We start from the raw sequence: 12,990 nt of genomic DNA, 5'->3' as shown, positions 1-12,990 counted from the left end.
AACTTATAGAATAAAATAATGAAATAAAAATCTGTTCGAAGAAACTAACCACTCAATTATAGATTCCGCCCCCCCCCCCGGTCTCTCTCCTTCCAAGTCCTTTCCATCTTTTGTCCCCCTCCCGTCCTTCTGCAGATGTTACTAGGGTGACAGAATGAACACGATCCTGTGTCAGGTGCTGTGGGGGAAATAAAGGTGATTTCCATGTTGGCTTGACCACGTGAGGCAAAAGTCCAAGGTGAACGTGCCGAAAGCTTTGCTGGCAGTACTCTGCCCCAGCGTTAGAACTCCCAAGCATACTCCTGCTCTGAGCTCCTGAGGACGACAGGAGCACTCAATAAAATAAACAAGCCCTGTGACTGAGGCCAGAAGTCACAGTACGGCTTCTTTCCCCGTCAGGCAGATGTTTATCAGCGAACATAAAGATACAAACTCTAGAAGCTTATTTGTGTGGAATCCTCTTGTCGGATTAAAAAGTGTATATAAAGTACTTCCTATGTGCACGTCCTGGGATAAGTGGCTGCTTTGTTCTTTTTTTTTTATAATTATTAAGTGTTTCGGGCACGCGAGGATGTGTAATAGCCACAGAGCAGTGGTACGTCCAAACCCCCTGCTTACAAACTAAAACCGGGGTTGGCCAGCCTTTCCTGCCGGTTCTTAAATATTTTCAGCTTTGCGGGTCTCTATCACACCTGCCGTCCTCAGAAGGTGCGGCATGAACATAGCCTTGGACAGTACAGTCAACCAACGCGCAGGGCTGGGTTCCAAGAAGACTTTACTTACGGACACTGTAATCTTCACAGGTCATGAAATGTTATCCTGCTTTTGATTGGTTTTCAAACCGTTTAAAAATGTGACAGCCATTCTTAGCCCCCTGGGCCACAGGAAAAGATGGGCTGGATTTGGAAGGGCCGTAATTTGTGTCGAGCCCTGAACCAAAATGTTACGAACTCACTGGAGGCCCTCGGGGTACCACATCCCAAATGGCATCCCCCTGCCATCCCCTGAGTTACTCATTCTCTGAAATGTTTTTCATCCCATACGTACTGTTATCTGTGTATTGCATGTGTGTGTATCCCTAAACGGCATATAGTATTGATTTGTATTTTTTTTAATTTTTTTTAATGTTTATTTATTTTTGAGAGAGAGAGAGAGAGAGAGAGAGAGAGAGAGAGAGAGAGAACATGATCGGGGGAGAAGCAGAGAGAGAGGGGGGGAGACACAGAATCCAAAGCAGGCTCCAGGCTCTGAGCTGTCAGCACCGAGCCCGACGCAGGGCTCGAACTCACGGACCGTGAGATCACGATCTGAGCCGAAGTCGGACGCTCAACCGACCGAGCCCCCCAGACGCTGCTAGTATTGATTTGTATATTTTGCACTTCGTAGAAATACCATATTTTGGGTACCCTTCTGCCTCTTTGCTCAGTACTTCGTCGGTCTGTCCGTCGTGCTGTGTGGAGTCGTGCGTTAAGTCTTTTTCACCGCTGTATCACATTCTACTGTCGGACCACACGCTACCTGCATCATCACTCTTCCTCTGGGGCTGAATGGACATTTAGATTACTACCTACTAAGGCCTTTCCTTACGGGGACCATAGCTTTTCATACTCACCGTGACCTCTTCGGGGAGGTACTTTGAGAACCCCCTTGTCCAGAGGAGAAAGCTTTTGACTTAGAGCAGTTTGGTAACTTTCTTTTTTTTTTTTTTTTTTTTAAATTTTTTTTTCAACGTTTATTTATTTTTGGGACAGAGAGAGACAGAGCATGAACGGGGGAGGGGCAGAGAGAGAGGGAGACACAGAATCGGAAACAGGCTCCAGGCTCCGAGCCATCAGCCCAGAGCCCGACGCGGGGCTCGAACTCACGGACCGCGAGATCGTGACCTGGCTGAAGTCGGACGCTTAACCGACTGCGCCACTCAGGCGCCCCAGTTTGGTAACTTTCTAAAGGCAGTGAAGAGCGAAACTGAAATCGGAACCCGTGACCTTTCCACGACGGAGTCTGAGTTTACAGCCACTTTGCCACCAGTCAGTATGTTGTGTTCCGTTAAAGTGATGATAGCAGATCCTCCCCGACAATGACCTCGCGATACTGATGTGCTATCAACAAACTCAGCCTCTCTCTGAGGACAGCTTGAATCAGTGCAGATACTATTGGCTGCTGTTGAGCTCTGTGAAAACAGCCAGGTACGGGATTGTGCACACACGAACAGGAAACCTCACTTCCTAACCACAGTGGGTAGGAACCGAGGAGGCATAAGAAGGGATACGGTGCAAGTACTGACCGGTTTTCGATTAAAAAATGCGAAAGACCCAGGAGATTCGTCCCACGCATTCCCTGTCCCCCGTAACATTTGATCAGAGTCGTGAGTAATTCGGGAGCTGGTGTTTCCTTTCTTGGTGGGGACCAGCATGAGGGGCTGTGGAGTTTGGCCTGCCCGGAGGGACTTGGTGAGTATCACGGATGCCTTCCGTGCCTCCCTCCACCAGTCCAAGTAGCACCGTGTCCGTTTTTGTCTCGAAACTGCAGTCTCCTCCTCTCCCCAAGCCTCTGCTTTTGGGAATCCAAACCCAAACGTTCTCTCTCCGCCCGTGTCTCCCTTCCTCTGCTGGGAAGGCTCCCTAGCTCTTTCCACCTCATTCAGATGACATTTAAAAGAGACCAGGATGTGATTTTTCTAATGGCAAAATACAGTATGAAGGAGGGGAAAGTTTTAATCAAGTGGGTGTATTCTCCGGAGGGGAGCAAGCACTTCATTTTAATTCCTTATTTCCCTTTGATGAAAAGTTTAGTGAATTTTTATTATGTAGAATTTATAAGACGGCTGGGTTTAGGTAATCAGCTTTAATATTTATACTCTTAGGGAGAGAAATAGGAATCATTAGTAAGCATGCATAATTAATGAATAAATTATATTTCCCTTTGTTTTCTTTCAGGTACAAGGAAATGCTAGATCTGGTGATCTCACCCAGCCTCACTGTAAACAGCGATTGTCCGGGTAAACTGAAGCTTAGCCGCACCGACGCCGATGTCTGGACTCTGAGTGACATAGAAGGTAGGCCTCCTGGCGTGAGTTTCGGTGGGACCTGTGTTGGTCCCCCCTGCCCCACCGTGGAAGTTAGTAAGGGACTGGCAGCCTTAGACACGCATCCTTTCGAAAATACCGTCATGATGACAGTTTCTCCTCCCGCCATTGGGATTGTTGCCTCTGGACCAAAAGAAACTTTGGCATGCCCTGCTGACAGTTCCCATCTAGTCGGTAGAGGTGTGAGCGTGCTGGTTCGCGTTCTGAACTTCCTGTCCCGAGAAACGCTGACACTTCCACCGCGGCTAATAGTCAGTTTCGGGTGTGTTACAGGCCCCGGCCCTGGGTGGGTCCTGCGGGGTCCAGGCTCCAGCTCAGGAGTCTGTCCCTCAGCGCTGTCCCTCCCTGCCCCCCAGCCATCCCGCATCCGGGCAGGCGTCTTGTTTACAAAGGTTTGACGCTGGGACCAGAACTCGTCTGCCTTTGGCTTTCAGGTTGGGTTGGAGTCAAGGAAGCAGAGGAGAGTTAAGCTGTTTAAAAAATTATTGGCAAATGGTGCAGCCGAACTAGTTTTCGCTAGAACAATTCCAGCTATTGTTTGCTCTGTTTGGGATCTGTCAGCCTTCCTGGGAGAGCTGGGAGTTAGCAAAAGGCATTACGCTATTATGTTTAACCATTGGGCTTAACCCTTTAGTCGGGCCCGCTTTCGGATTTGCCGCCGGTGTCCCGGGACCCCGGGCTGACTCTCCTTCGCTGTCTGTGTATGATGCCAGCTCAGGGGGCATCGATCCTGCATCCTGTCGTGGGAAACCAGAGCCTTGCGTCTAGTCAGATACAGCATCGCAAGGAATTTGCTTTTAAGCAACGCCAGGCTTCCACGAATAATGATTATCATCACCAGAGCAATGACATTTCCCTCGCATGCTGGTAACAAAGCTGGGATAAGTCAACTAAAGGAACCACCAAGAGGGTCTGGGCTCCCCCACCAAACCACATGCTAGAGGACACGCCCTCATTCTTCGTGGCCCTTTGGAGTGTCCGTGTAAACTGTGCTCTTCGAGAGTTTGAGACAATTTATTAAGCCCTGTTCGAAGACAATCATTCTCTTCTGAGTAGAGGCACTGTTCGACCCAGGACCTCATTTCAGAGCCAGGCAAGCTAGGAGGAGGAGGAGGAGGCTGCCGGGGGAGGAAGATCCAAGGCTGAATCCCAGCCCCACTGCTCCCCAGACCGGTGGCCTCGGGCAAATTGTTTAACCTTTCTGAGCCTCCGTTTTCTTACCTGTCAAATGGGGGCATAATCACGACCCACTTCCTAGCCTGCTTACTGCCGCCTGGCACACCGTGGGCCGTGGGCGCGTGGTACCGTGGCTGAACTTGCTATCCCATGGTCATTCTCCTCTGAATCAAATAACCACGGTGACTATAAAACCACGGCTGCAAACTGGCAGCTCGCGACGTCTGGTCTTCAGGTATGTCTTTGTTTGGTGTACAACGTCCTTTAAATAAAAGTGAACTTGTACGAATCAGGAGAGTTCACATAAAAATCTGGATTCCTAGGGGCGCCTGGGGGGGCTCAGTCGGTTAAGCGTCCGACTTCGGCTCAGGTCGTGATATTACAGTTCGTGAACCCGAGCCCCGCGTCGGGCTCTGGGCTGACGGCTCGGAGCCTGGAGCCTGCTTCCGATTCTGTGTCTCCCTCTCTCTCTGCCCCTCCCCCACTCACACTCTGTCTCTGTCTCTCAAAAATAAATAAACACTGAAAATATTTTTTGAAAACCTGGGTCTCTAGTTGCCCTTGAGATGCTGAGCACTTTAGACGTGCTGGGCCCACATTCCCACCTGGCTGCCACTAGTGGGAGCTGAGGGGCAGCTGTCCCTCAGATGAATCCCTGCCACTCCCTTCTGTCCCTAATTTTTGCGAGGCACGTACTTTGCGCCAGGCCCTGTGGAACGCAGTGTAACGGCAGATTAACCCTCCTCCTCCTCCCCTGTCACCAGCAGAGTAAATACCTGACACTTGCTGTGTGCTAGACGTGAATGTACTCACTCACTGAATCCCCACAACCCCAGGAAGGGGGTAGCGTGATTAACCTTGTGTTACAGATGAGGAAACTGAGGCACAGAGGAGTCGAATGGCGTGATTGAGCTGACGCAGTTCAGCGACAGCCAAAATTTGAGCCTAGGTCGTCTGACTCCAAAGCCTGTTCTTCTTATCGGTGCACTATACTGTTTCTCACTGAATTATGACACCCCTATTAGGCTACGAGCCCATCTTACAGATGTGGAAGTTGAGGCACAGGGGGTTAAATATACAGTAAGCAACCCAGAGACGCACAGCTAGTGGTAGGGCCAGGAATCAGACTCAGGCACTCTGGCTCCCGGGGTCTCCGCTTGGAAACTTCAGAATCACTTTCTGCCAAACCCTGAAGAGTCCTCGTGCCTCCGATAATCGTCCCTGCACAGCGGGAGCACCCGCAGACACCCCATCTCTCCCCTTCTTTTGTGACGGGGAGCTGTCCGCACCCTCTGCCCTGCCCTGGATGGAGCAGGCTGGCTGCTGAGGCGAAGGCTTTGAGGCTGAGTGTTGGGGTGGGGGGAGGTTGCTCCCAAACTCAGAGCAGGCAGGGGCCGGCAGGGGCAGCTTACACACACACACACACACACACACACACACACACACACACACACCCCTTTCCTTCTCCTGAGATGGGCGGTGAGCTCCCCAGGTCGCAGGGAAGATTCCACCCTAGTTGTGGCCTCAAGTGCCAGATTCGGCCCCCTGGGCCCTTCTTTCGGTGACAGAGGCATTACTGAGTGACTGCAGGGACCCAGATCCAGGGAGGACCCCGGGGGGCATGAGCCACGGGGCCTACATTCAGGGGGACTCTGGAGCGAATGTGGAGCCGAGAAATCCCCCAGTGGCTCCCACTGCCTCCGTGGCTCTGCCTCTAGCCATCTGTGGGTCCCTGGTCTCGTCACTCAGCCTCTGGGAGATTATTTGCCTCATCTGTTAAAGGGGGGTAATTCTTCCACCGACCTCCCCGAGGTGATACGAAGATGAAATAGTTAAAACACAGACAGGACTTAGTGTTTCTTAGAAAGTATAGGATAAGGTCTAATTTCCTTACCCTTGGCCACCAGGATCACCTTGTCTGTCCCTGCCAGCCTCTCAAAGTCACCTCCTCCCCGTCCCCTTTGCTCGGGGAACCGAGTCCTTGGACAGAGCCCTGACCTTGTTTCTTTTTCTGTAACTCAGGAGCGTGATTCTGCCCTCGGGGTCTTTGCACATGCTGTTCCCTCGGCCTGGTCTCCCCCTGTCTCTAGGACCATCTTCTCAGCCATCATTTCTCATCACAGAGGTCTTTCCTATCACATGTAACCGTTCAGTCCCTCATTCGGCAGGTGTTTGTTCAGGCCGGCATTGTTTCAAGCACTAGAAAGTCAGCACACAAAAGCCTCTCCCCTCCCGGAGCCTATGCCAGGGGTCTGGCAGGCAAGAGGCTGATAAAACGGTAAATAAGCAAAGTACATAGCATGTTGGACAGTGATATGCGCTGTGGGGCAGGGGCGGGGGCAGGGAGGAGAAGCAGGAAAGGAGGATAAGGAATGCAGGGATGTAAGGACGTCCCTGGGAAGGTGACACCTGAGTAAAGACCTTCAGGAGATGAGGGAAGGCGTTCGTGTCCACGTGGAAGGAAGAGGAAACAGCAAGTGCAAAGGCTCTGGGGCAGCAGTGTTCCCAGAGCACCGGAGGGGCAATAAGGAGGCTAGCGCAGCTGGAGCCCAGGGAGCAAGGCGCCGTGGGGGAGACGAGGTCAGAAAGATGGCTAGGGACGCCTGGGTGGCGCAGTCGGTTAAGCGTCCGACTTCAGCCAGGTCACGATCTCGCAGTCCGTGAGTTCGAGCCCCGCGTCGGGCTCTGGGCTGATGGCTCGGAGCCTGGAGCCTGTTTCCGATTCTGTGTCTCCCTCTCTCTCTGCCCCTCCCCCGTTCATGCTTTGTCTCTCTCTGTCCCAAAAAAATAAACGTTGAAAAAAAAATTAAAAAAAAAAAAAAGAAAAGAAAGATGGCCAGCTCAGACCTCCCCTGACTTTGAGAGCCACTGACAGGATTGTGGCTTCTACCCTGAGTGAGCCGGGAGCAATGAGAGGGTTTGGAGCAGGGGCTGGGCTCTGTGACCCGCATATTGACAGGAGCCCCCCCCCGACTGGGGGTCAGGAGGACGCTGACGTGAGAACAACAGGGGGTCAGGACCAAATGGGAGCCCAGAGACCAGCCAAGAAGGTGTTACATTAGTGCAGGTGAGAGGTGCCAGTGCCTTGGATCGGGGCAGGCAGAAGGGCTCAGATTCTGGGCCGCATTTGAGGGGAGAGCCGACAGAACACCCACCCACCCCCGTTTTGGGCCCTGCTGCCTGTCTCCAGCGTCCCACCCTCTGCCGAAGGCGCACGCGTGTTCTCTCGTTGTTCGTCAGGCTCCCGGCTAGAATGTCAGTTCTCGGAAGGCAGGCCTTGCCCACCCTCGTCGTCTGGGTTTCTCCCCCTGCTGAGAGCACGTGGGACACCGACACTTAGCAGGTGCTTCAGAAATCCTGGCCCAGCGAGTGAGGACAGAAGGTGAAGCGCTCCCCACGACGGTGGGACGGCTGAATGGGCGCTCCCCTCCGTAGGCCCCACGCCCCATACCCCTTGCCTAAAGCCCTTCCTTTTCCTCTGTTTTTCCGTGACACGTCAGTTCCGACTCCCCAGCTACCACATAAACACACGATCCTCATAAAGACCCGAAACATCAGACCACATCTCCCCGTGCTCGGTGTCCCCTCCCTTCCCCGGAACCAACCACTGTTACCGCGTTTTGTGCGCAGGCTGAGACCTTTTTGTAAGCCCTCGCATTTGTACCGATTGTATTTATGCGACTTAGGCGTGTATGTTTATGTATATATATTTACAAAGGTACCTTTACTGTAGGAATTAACAGTATCGCTGGAAAAACTTCTGGAACACAAAAGCTAGCGTGTAACACAGATTTGCTCTAACTTGCTCTGTTCACTCAAGGCGCGTTAAGACATGATTTACCTCTTTTTAGCTTCACTGACTAAAGAATGACCCCGTTCATTAAGCCGTCCCCAGTCCGTGAACATGAGGTGATTTGTAATTTTTTGCTCTTGCAATCAATGCTGCTGGGCTGTCGTCACGTGCCCTCTTGCTCTAGAGAAGATGCTGGTGGTCATCAGCTTGTTTGGTGCACCTGCTGTGCGTGAGGCCCTGGCGACCCGGGAGAGAACCGGACCCACCCGCAGCCTGCCTTCAGGGACTTTGCAGGTCACTGTGTTCCAGGGACCCTTTTTGCATCTCCCCACGGTCCCTGCACGTCACATCCTACAGGGTTTGGGCTCAGCCGGGCCATATGTGTCTTCCAGGTCTGCCACTTGCTCCCTGGGTGAATGTCACCAAATTCCTGTTCTCCCTGAGCCTGTCTCCTCACCTGGATGATGAAGATATGTTTGCTGCACACATTTGTTCGTTAAATTGTTCCAGAATGCCTGCCGTGAGCCAGCGCCTGGTGCAGGTGATGGGAATATAATGGTGAAGGAGACAGACCCCTTCCCAGAGTTCATGTTCTAATGGGAGAGGCAGGTATTTTTACACAAATATGGGACTTCAGATGGTGGTAATTTCTATGAGGAAATAAAGCAGGAATGTGACAGAGGTGACCTGTATGCAGGCCAGGGGTTAGAAAAGCTTTAGCGCGATTATGTTAAAGCCTTTTGCAGAGTGCTCGATGCTTAGAAAACACTCGGTGGAGGTTAGCTCTGTGTCTCTCGCTCTTTAATGTGCATACACTCACCTGGGAACTTTGTTAACTTGCAGATTCTGATCGGGCCTGAGGGTCTGCATTTCTGACAAGCTCCCAGGTGACGCTGATGCTTCTGGTCAGCCAGCCACTCGGAGTAGCGAGGTGCCAGCTCTGTGGTTCTCAAATTCTTTTTCATCAAAGTCACCTTGCAAGTTTTGTTGGCACACAGATTGAAGGGCCCCACTGCTGGCTTTGCTGGTTGGGCCTGGGGCCCAAGAATTTGTGTTTCTAACAAGTTCCAGATAATACTGACGCTGCTGGCCCAGGGACCACACTTTGAGAACCAGATTTCTGCACTGGCTTTGAACCTGGTTGCACGCCGGAATCTCCTGGAAGGTTTTAAAAAAAAAATGTCTAAGGCTCATGTCCAGATCCCACCCCCAGAAAATCTGATTTAATTGGTCAGTAGTGTGACCCAAGCAATGGGATTTTTCTAAAGCTCTCCAGACAAGTTTGTTGTGCACCCAGGGTTGAGAACAGTTGTTTTAGATGGCAAATTCCTCCAGGATAAGGACAGTTTTTTATTCCTATGTACATATTTAAGTTATTGTTCCTAATTAGCAAAGAGCTTAGTCTATGACTCATGGTAGATCCTTAAAAATTATTTATGGATGGATAGGTGGATAGATTAATGGGTGGAAAGGTAGAGGATGGATGGATGGATGATGGATGAGTGGATGGAAGATGGGTGGTTGGGTAGAGGATGGATGTGTGGGTAGGTAGAGGATGGATGGGTGAATGGATGGATGGATAGGTGGATGGATGGATGGGTGGATGGATGGATGGGTGGATGGATGGATGGATGGATGGATGGGTGGATGGATAGATGTGTGGATGGATGGATGGATGGATAGGTGGATGGATGGATGTGTGGATGGATGGATGGATGGATGGATGGATGGATGGGTGGATGGAAGGATAGGTGGACAGATGGATGGGTGGATGGATGGATGGATGGATGGATGGATGGATGGATGGATGTGTGGATGGATGGATGGATGGATGGATGGATGGATGGATGGATAGGTGGATGGATGGATGGATGTGTGGATGGATAGATGTGTGGATGGATGGATGTGTGGATGGATGGATGGGTGGATGGATGGATGGATGGATGGATGGATGGATGGATGGATGGATAGATGTGTGGGTGGATGGATGGGTGGATATGTGGATGGGTGGATGGATGGATGGATGGATGGATAGATATGTGGATGGATGGATGGATGGATGGATGGATGGATGGATGGATGGATAGATGTGTGGCTGGATGTGTGGATGGATGGATGGGTGGATGGATAGATGTGTGGATGTGTGGATGGATAGATGGCTAGATGGATGGATGGGTGGATGGGTGGATGGGTGGATGGATGGATGGATGGATGGATGGATGGATGGATGGATGGATGGATATGTGGATGGATGGATGTGTGGATGGATAGATGTGTGGATGGATGGATGGATAGGTGGATGGATGGATGTGTGGATAGATAGATGGGTGGATGAATAGATGGGTGGATGGATGGATGGGTGGATGGATGGATGGGTGGATGGATAGATGGGTGGATGGATAGATGTGTAGATGGATGGATGGATGGATAGGTGGATGGATGGATGGATGGGTGGATGTGTGGATGGATAGATGTGTGGATGGGTGGATGGATGGATGGATGGGTGGATATGTGGATGGGTGGATGGATGGATGGATGGATGGATAGGTGGATGGATGGATGGATGGATGGATGGGTGGATGTGTGGATGGATAGATGTGTGGATGTGTGGATGGATGGATGGATGGGTGGATATGTGGATGGGTGGATGGATGGATGGATGGATGGATATGTGGATGGATGGATGGATGGATGGATATGTGGATGGATGGATGGATGGATGGATGGATGGATGGATGGATGGATATGTGGATGGATGGATGGATGGATGGATGGATGGATGGATGGATGGATGGATATGTGGATGGATGGATAGATGGATGGATGGGTGGATGGGTGGATGAACACAGGACGGTCTTGAGGAATCACAAATAACTTTAGGCTGATGATTAGCTTTGAATCCTTAGTAAAATCTCTTTATTTCTTTATCTGTAAAATACAGATAATAACTTCCTCTTTGAGTTGTTATGGACACTGATAGAGGGAAGACTCATGCAGTCCTTAGCACAGTGCCTGGCTTATAGGAACCACTTGAGAAATATTAGCCATCATTCATTGCTATTCAAGGGAAAATTGGATTTGAATTGTATCCTGTTTTCTGGAAGGAGAGGAAAAAATGTTGCGGAACTAAGAAAGCAAAGCTGAATAGAGAAAACTTTTTCATTTAAAATGCAGATACATTTTGCAGAAGCCAAGGCTGTATTCCTTGTTTCCTCTGAGAGGTGAGACCACGCCCAGGGGACAAGCTGGGCTGGCTGCTCTCAGACCTCCTGCATCTCTTCTGTCCTGGGCACAATAGGGTCTGATTTCAAGTTCCCATCTCACGAGTTCCTGCCTGGAGCTGGCAGATTTCGATTCATCTCCTCCCCCCAGCCAGGTTGAGCTGCCCAGACCTTTGCCAGAGTCCTCACCTGGCGAGAGGCGGATCCGCTGTGCCTCTCCCACCCTTCCGCCTTTCCCAGCTGGCTTCCTGGGGGCCTTAGCACCCCGAAAAACCTCTACCTGCGTGGAACAGAAATCACACTCTGGGGATGCCGGTGTATTGGGAAGGAAATTGCCAACCCTCTCCTTGTGAAAAAGGGCACCGACTATTATTAATTATCAAATGCCTTCCCTGGATAAAGAGCTCTCACCCCTGGCCGTGTCTCCTGGACTTCACACATTCTCCAGCCATTCTCTGCTGTATGTTGGTAACACCTCTCTTGTCGCTTGCTTACTGATTTTTCTTTAAAAATGCTCCCTTTCCGTAAATTCATTTTACGAAGATGACGTAACACCAGCTCCAGAAATGGAAAGTTATGCCTTTGCCGGTCTTGCTGTGATTCTCATACGCATTAAAATAAGTTGGTGATGATTTACATAGAAGAGCGTGTGTTCACATCTCCCCTAAAACCCTCGCGCTCTGGGATTTACGGGCCTTGTTTCTTTCAGTCCTCAGGAACACCCCTATGAGGGACAAATGACTTGTTCGCTGTCACATAGCCACTCAGTGAGAGTCAAATTTGGGGTGAGCGCTTCCGGACTGCTGATACGGTGCTCTGTCCCGCTGTGGTTGTCCCTGGCCTGAGAGCACCTTAAACCACCCACCCAAGGGAGATGAGCTGATTCAGTTTGGAGACTTGTACCTTTTGTAGCAAAGACCTGCCTCAAGACGTCTTGCACTAGGAATTGTCTCATCTTATGGGGATCACTTAGAAGTGGCCCCTGGGGTCCAATTAGGCAACATAATAGTGGCTGCTGCTTGCAGAATCATTAGCTTTTTAATCCTCCCAGTGAGAGTTAAAAAAAAAAAGTGTGAACATTCAAATTGGGCTCCCGGATTCAAGTGGCTTAAGCAAGGGCCCCAGAGAACGGAAAGCTAAGAATAGCTCCTGGCGTGGAGCGGTTCCCACTTGGCAGGTGCCTGCCTCTTCCAATCCTGGCAGGCCCCTGGTTATGAGGTATTGCCCCATCTTGTGGATGTGAAAACCGAGGCTTAGAGAGAGGCAGTGACAGGCACAAGGTCACACAGTTATCCTGCTGCAGCGTCAGGATTTGTGTTTGGGTCTGACCCCTTTAAGCCCGTGTGCTTTTTGGGGGGAAGAACATTAAGTTGACATGTTACAGACATTTGGGTTGTAGATCTGGCCCACGGTAGGTGCATGAATGCACAAAAATGGATGAACAGAGGGTGAATGTCTCCGCACGAGTTCCTTCACACAATCCTAGTCACACAGAAGTGTGCATTCACACACACAGACCTAGCTTTGGTTGCCTTGATCGGATCTTATGTCCTGATCCTTTCCACTATCTCCTGGCCCCGTAGGCATTTGAGTTTGTGACTTCTCGAGTGGAGATTTATGGTTACCAACCCGGAACTGGGCTACTTTTTAATAATTCGCAGTTCTTGCTTAGCCGGTAGTCCCAGACCCTCACCAGTCAGAAGTGTGGTTTCCCG

General features: G+C 50.7%; 1 protein-coding gene across 3 annotated transcripts in view; it reads left to right on the top strand.

Annotated features, from left to right (window-relative positions):
* Positions 1–12,990, top strand: part of EYA2 (EYA transcriptional coactivator and phosphatase 2) — a 266,177-nt gene that overhangs the window by 81,634 nt on the left and 171,553 nt on the right. For 2 of the 3 annotated variants that reach the window (XM_023251154.2, XM_023251153.2), the window contains exon 2: positions 2,937–3,055. In XM_023251154.2, the coding sequence (XP_023106922.1) occupies positions 2,947–3,055 (109 nt within the window). In that variant the 5' untranslated portion in view covers positions 2,937–2,946. Of the gene's footprint in view, positions 1–2,935; positions 3,056–12,990 lie in introns of those variants that run through there. The other variant, XM_023251155.2, reaches the window with a different exon arrangement.

This window comes from Felis catus, chromosome A3 (genome assembly GCF_018350175.1).
Source record: "Felis catus isolate Fca126 chromosome A3, F.catus_Fca126_mat1.0, whole genome shotgun sequence".
In the NCBI taxonomy this organism is placed as follows: Eukaryota; Metazoa; Chordata; class Mammalia; order Carnivora; family Felidae; genus Felis; species Felis catus.
The sequence above is the reverse complement of the archived record's forward strand: the minus strand, read 5'-3'. Positions and strand labels throughout refer to the sequence as shown.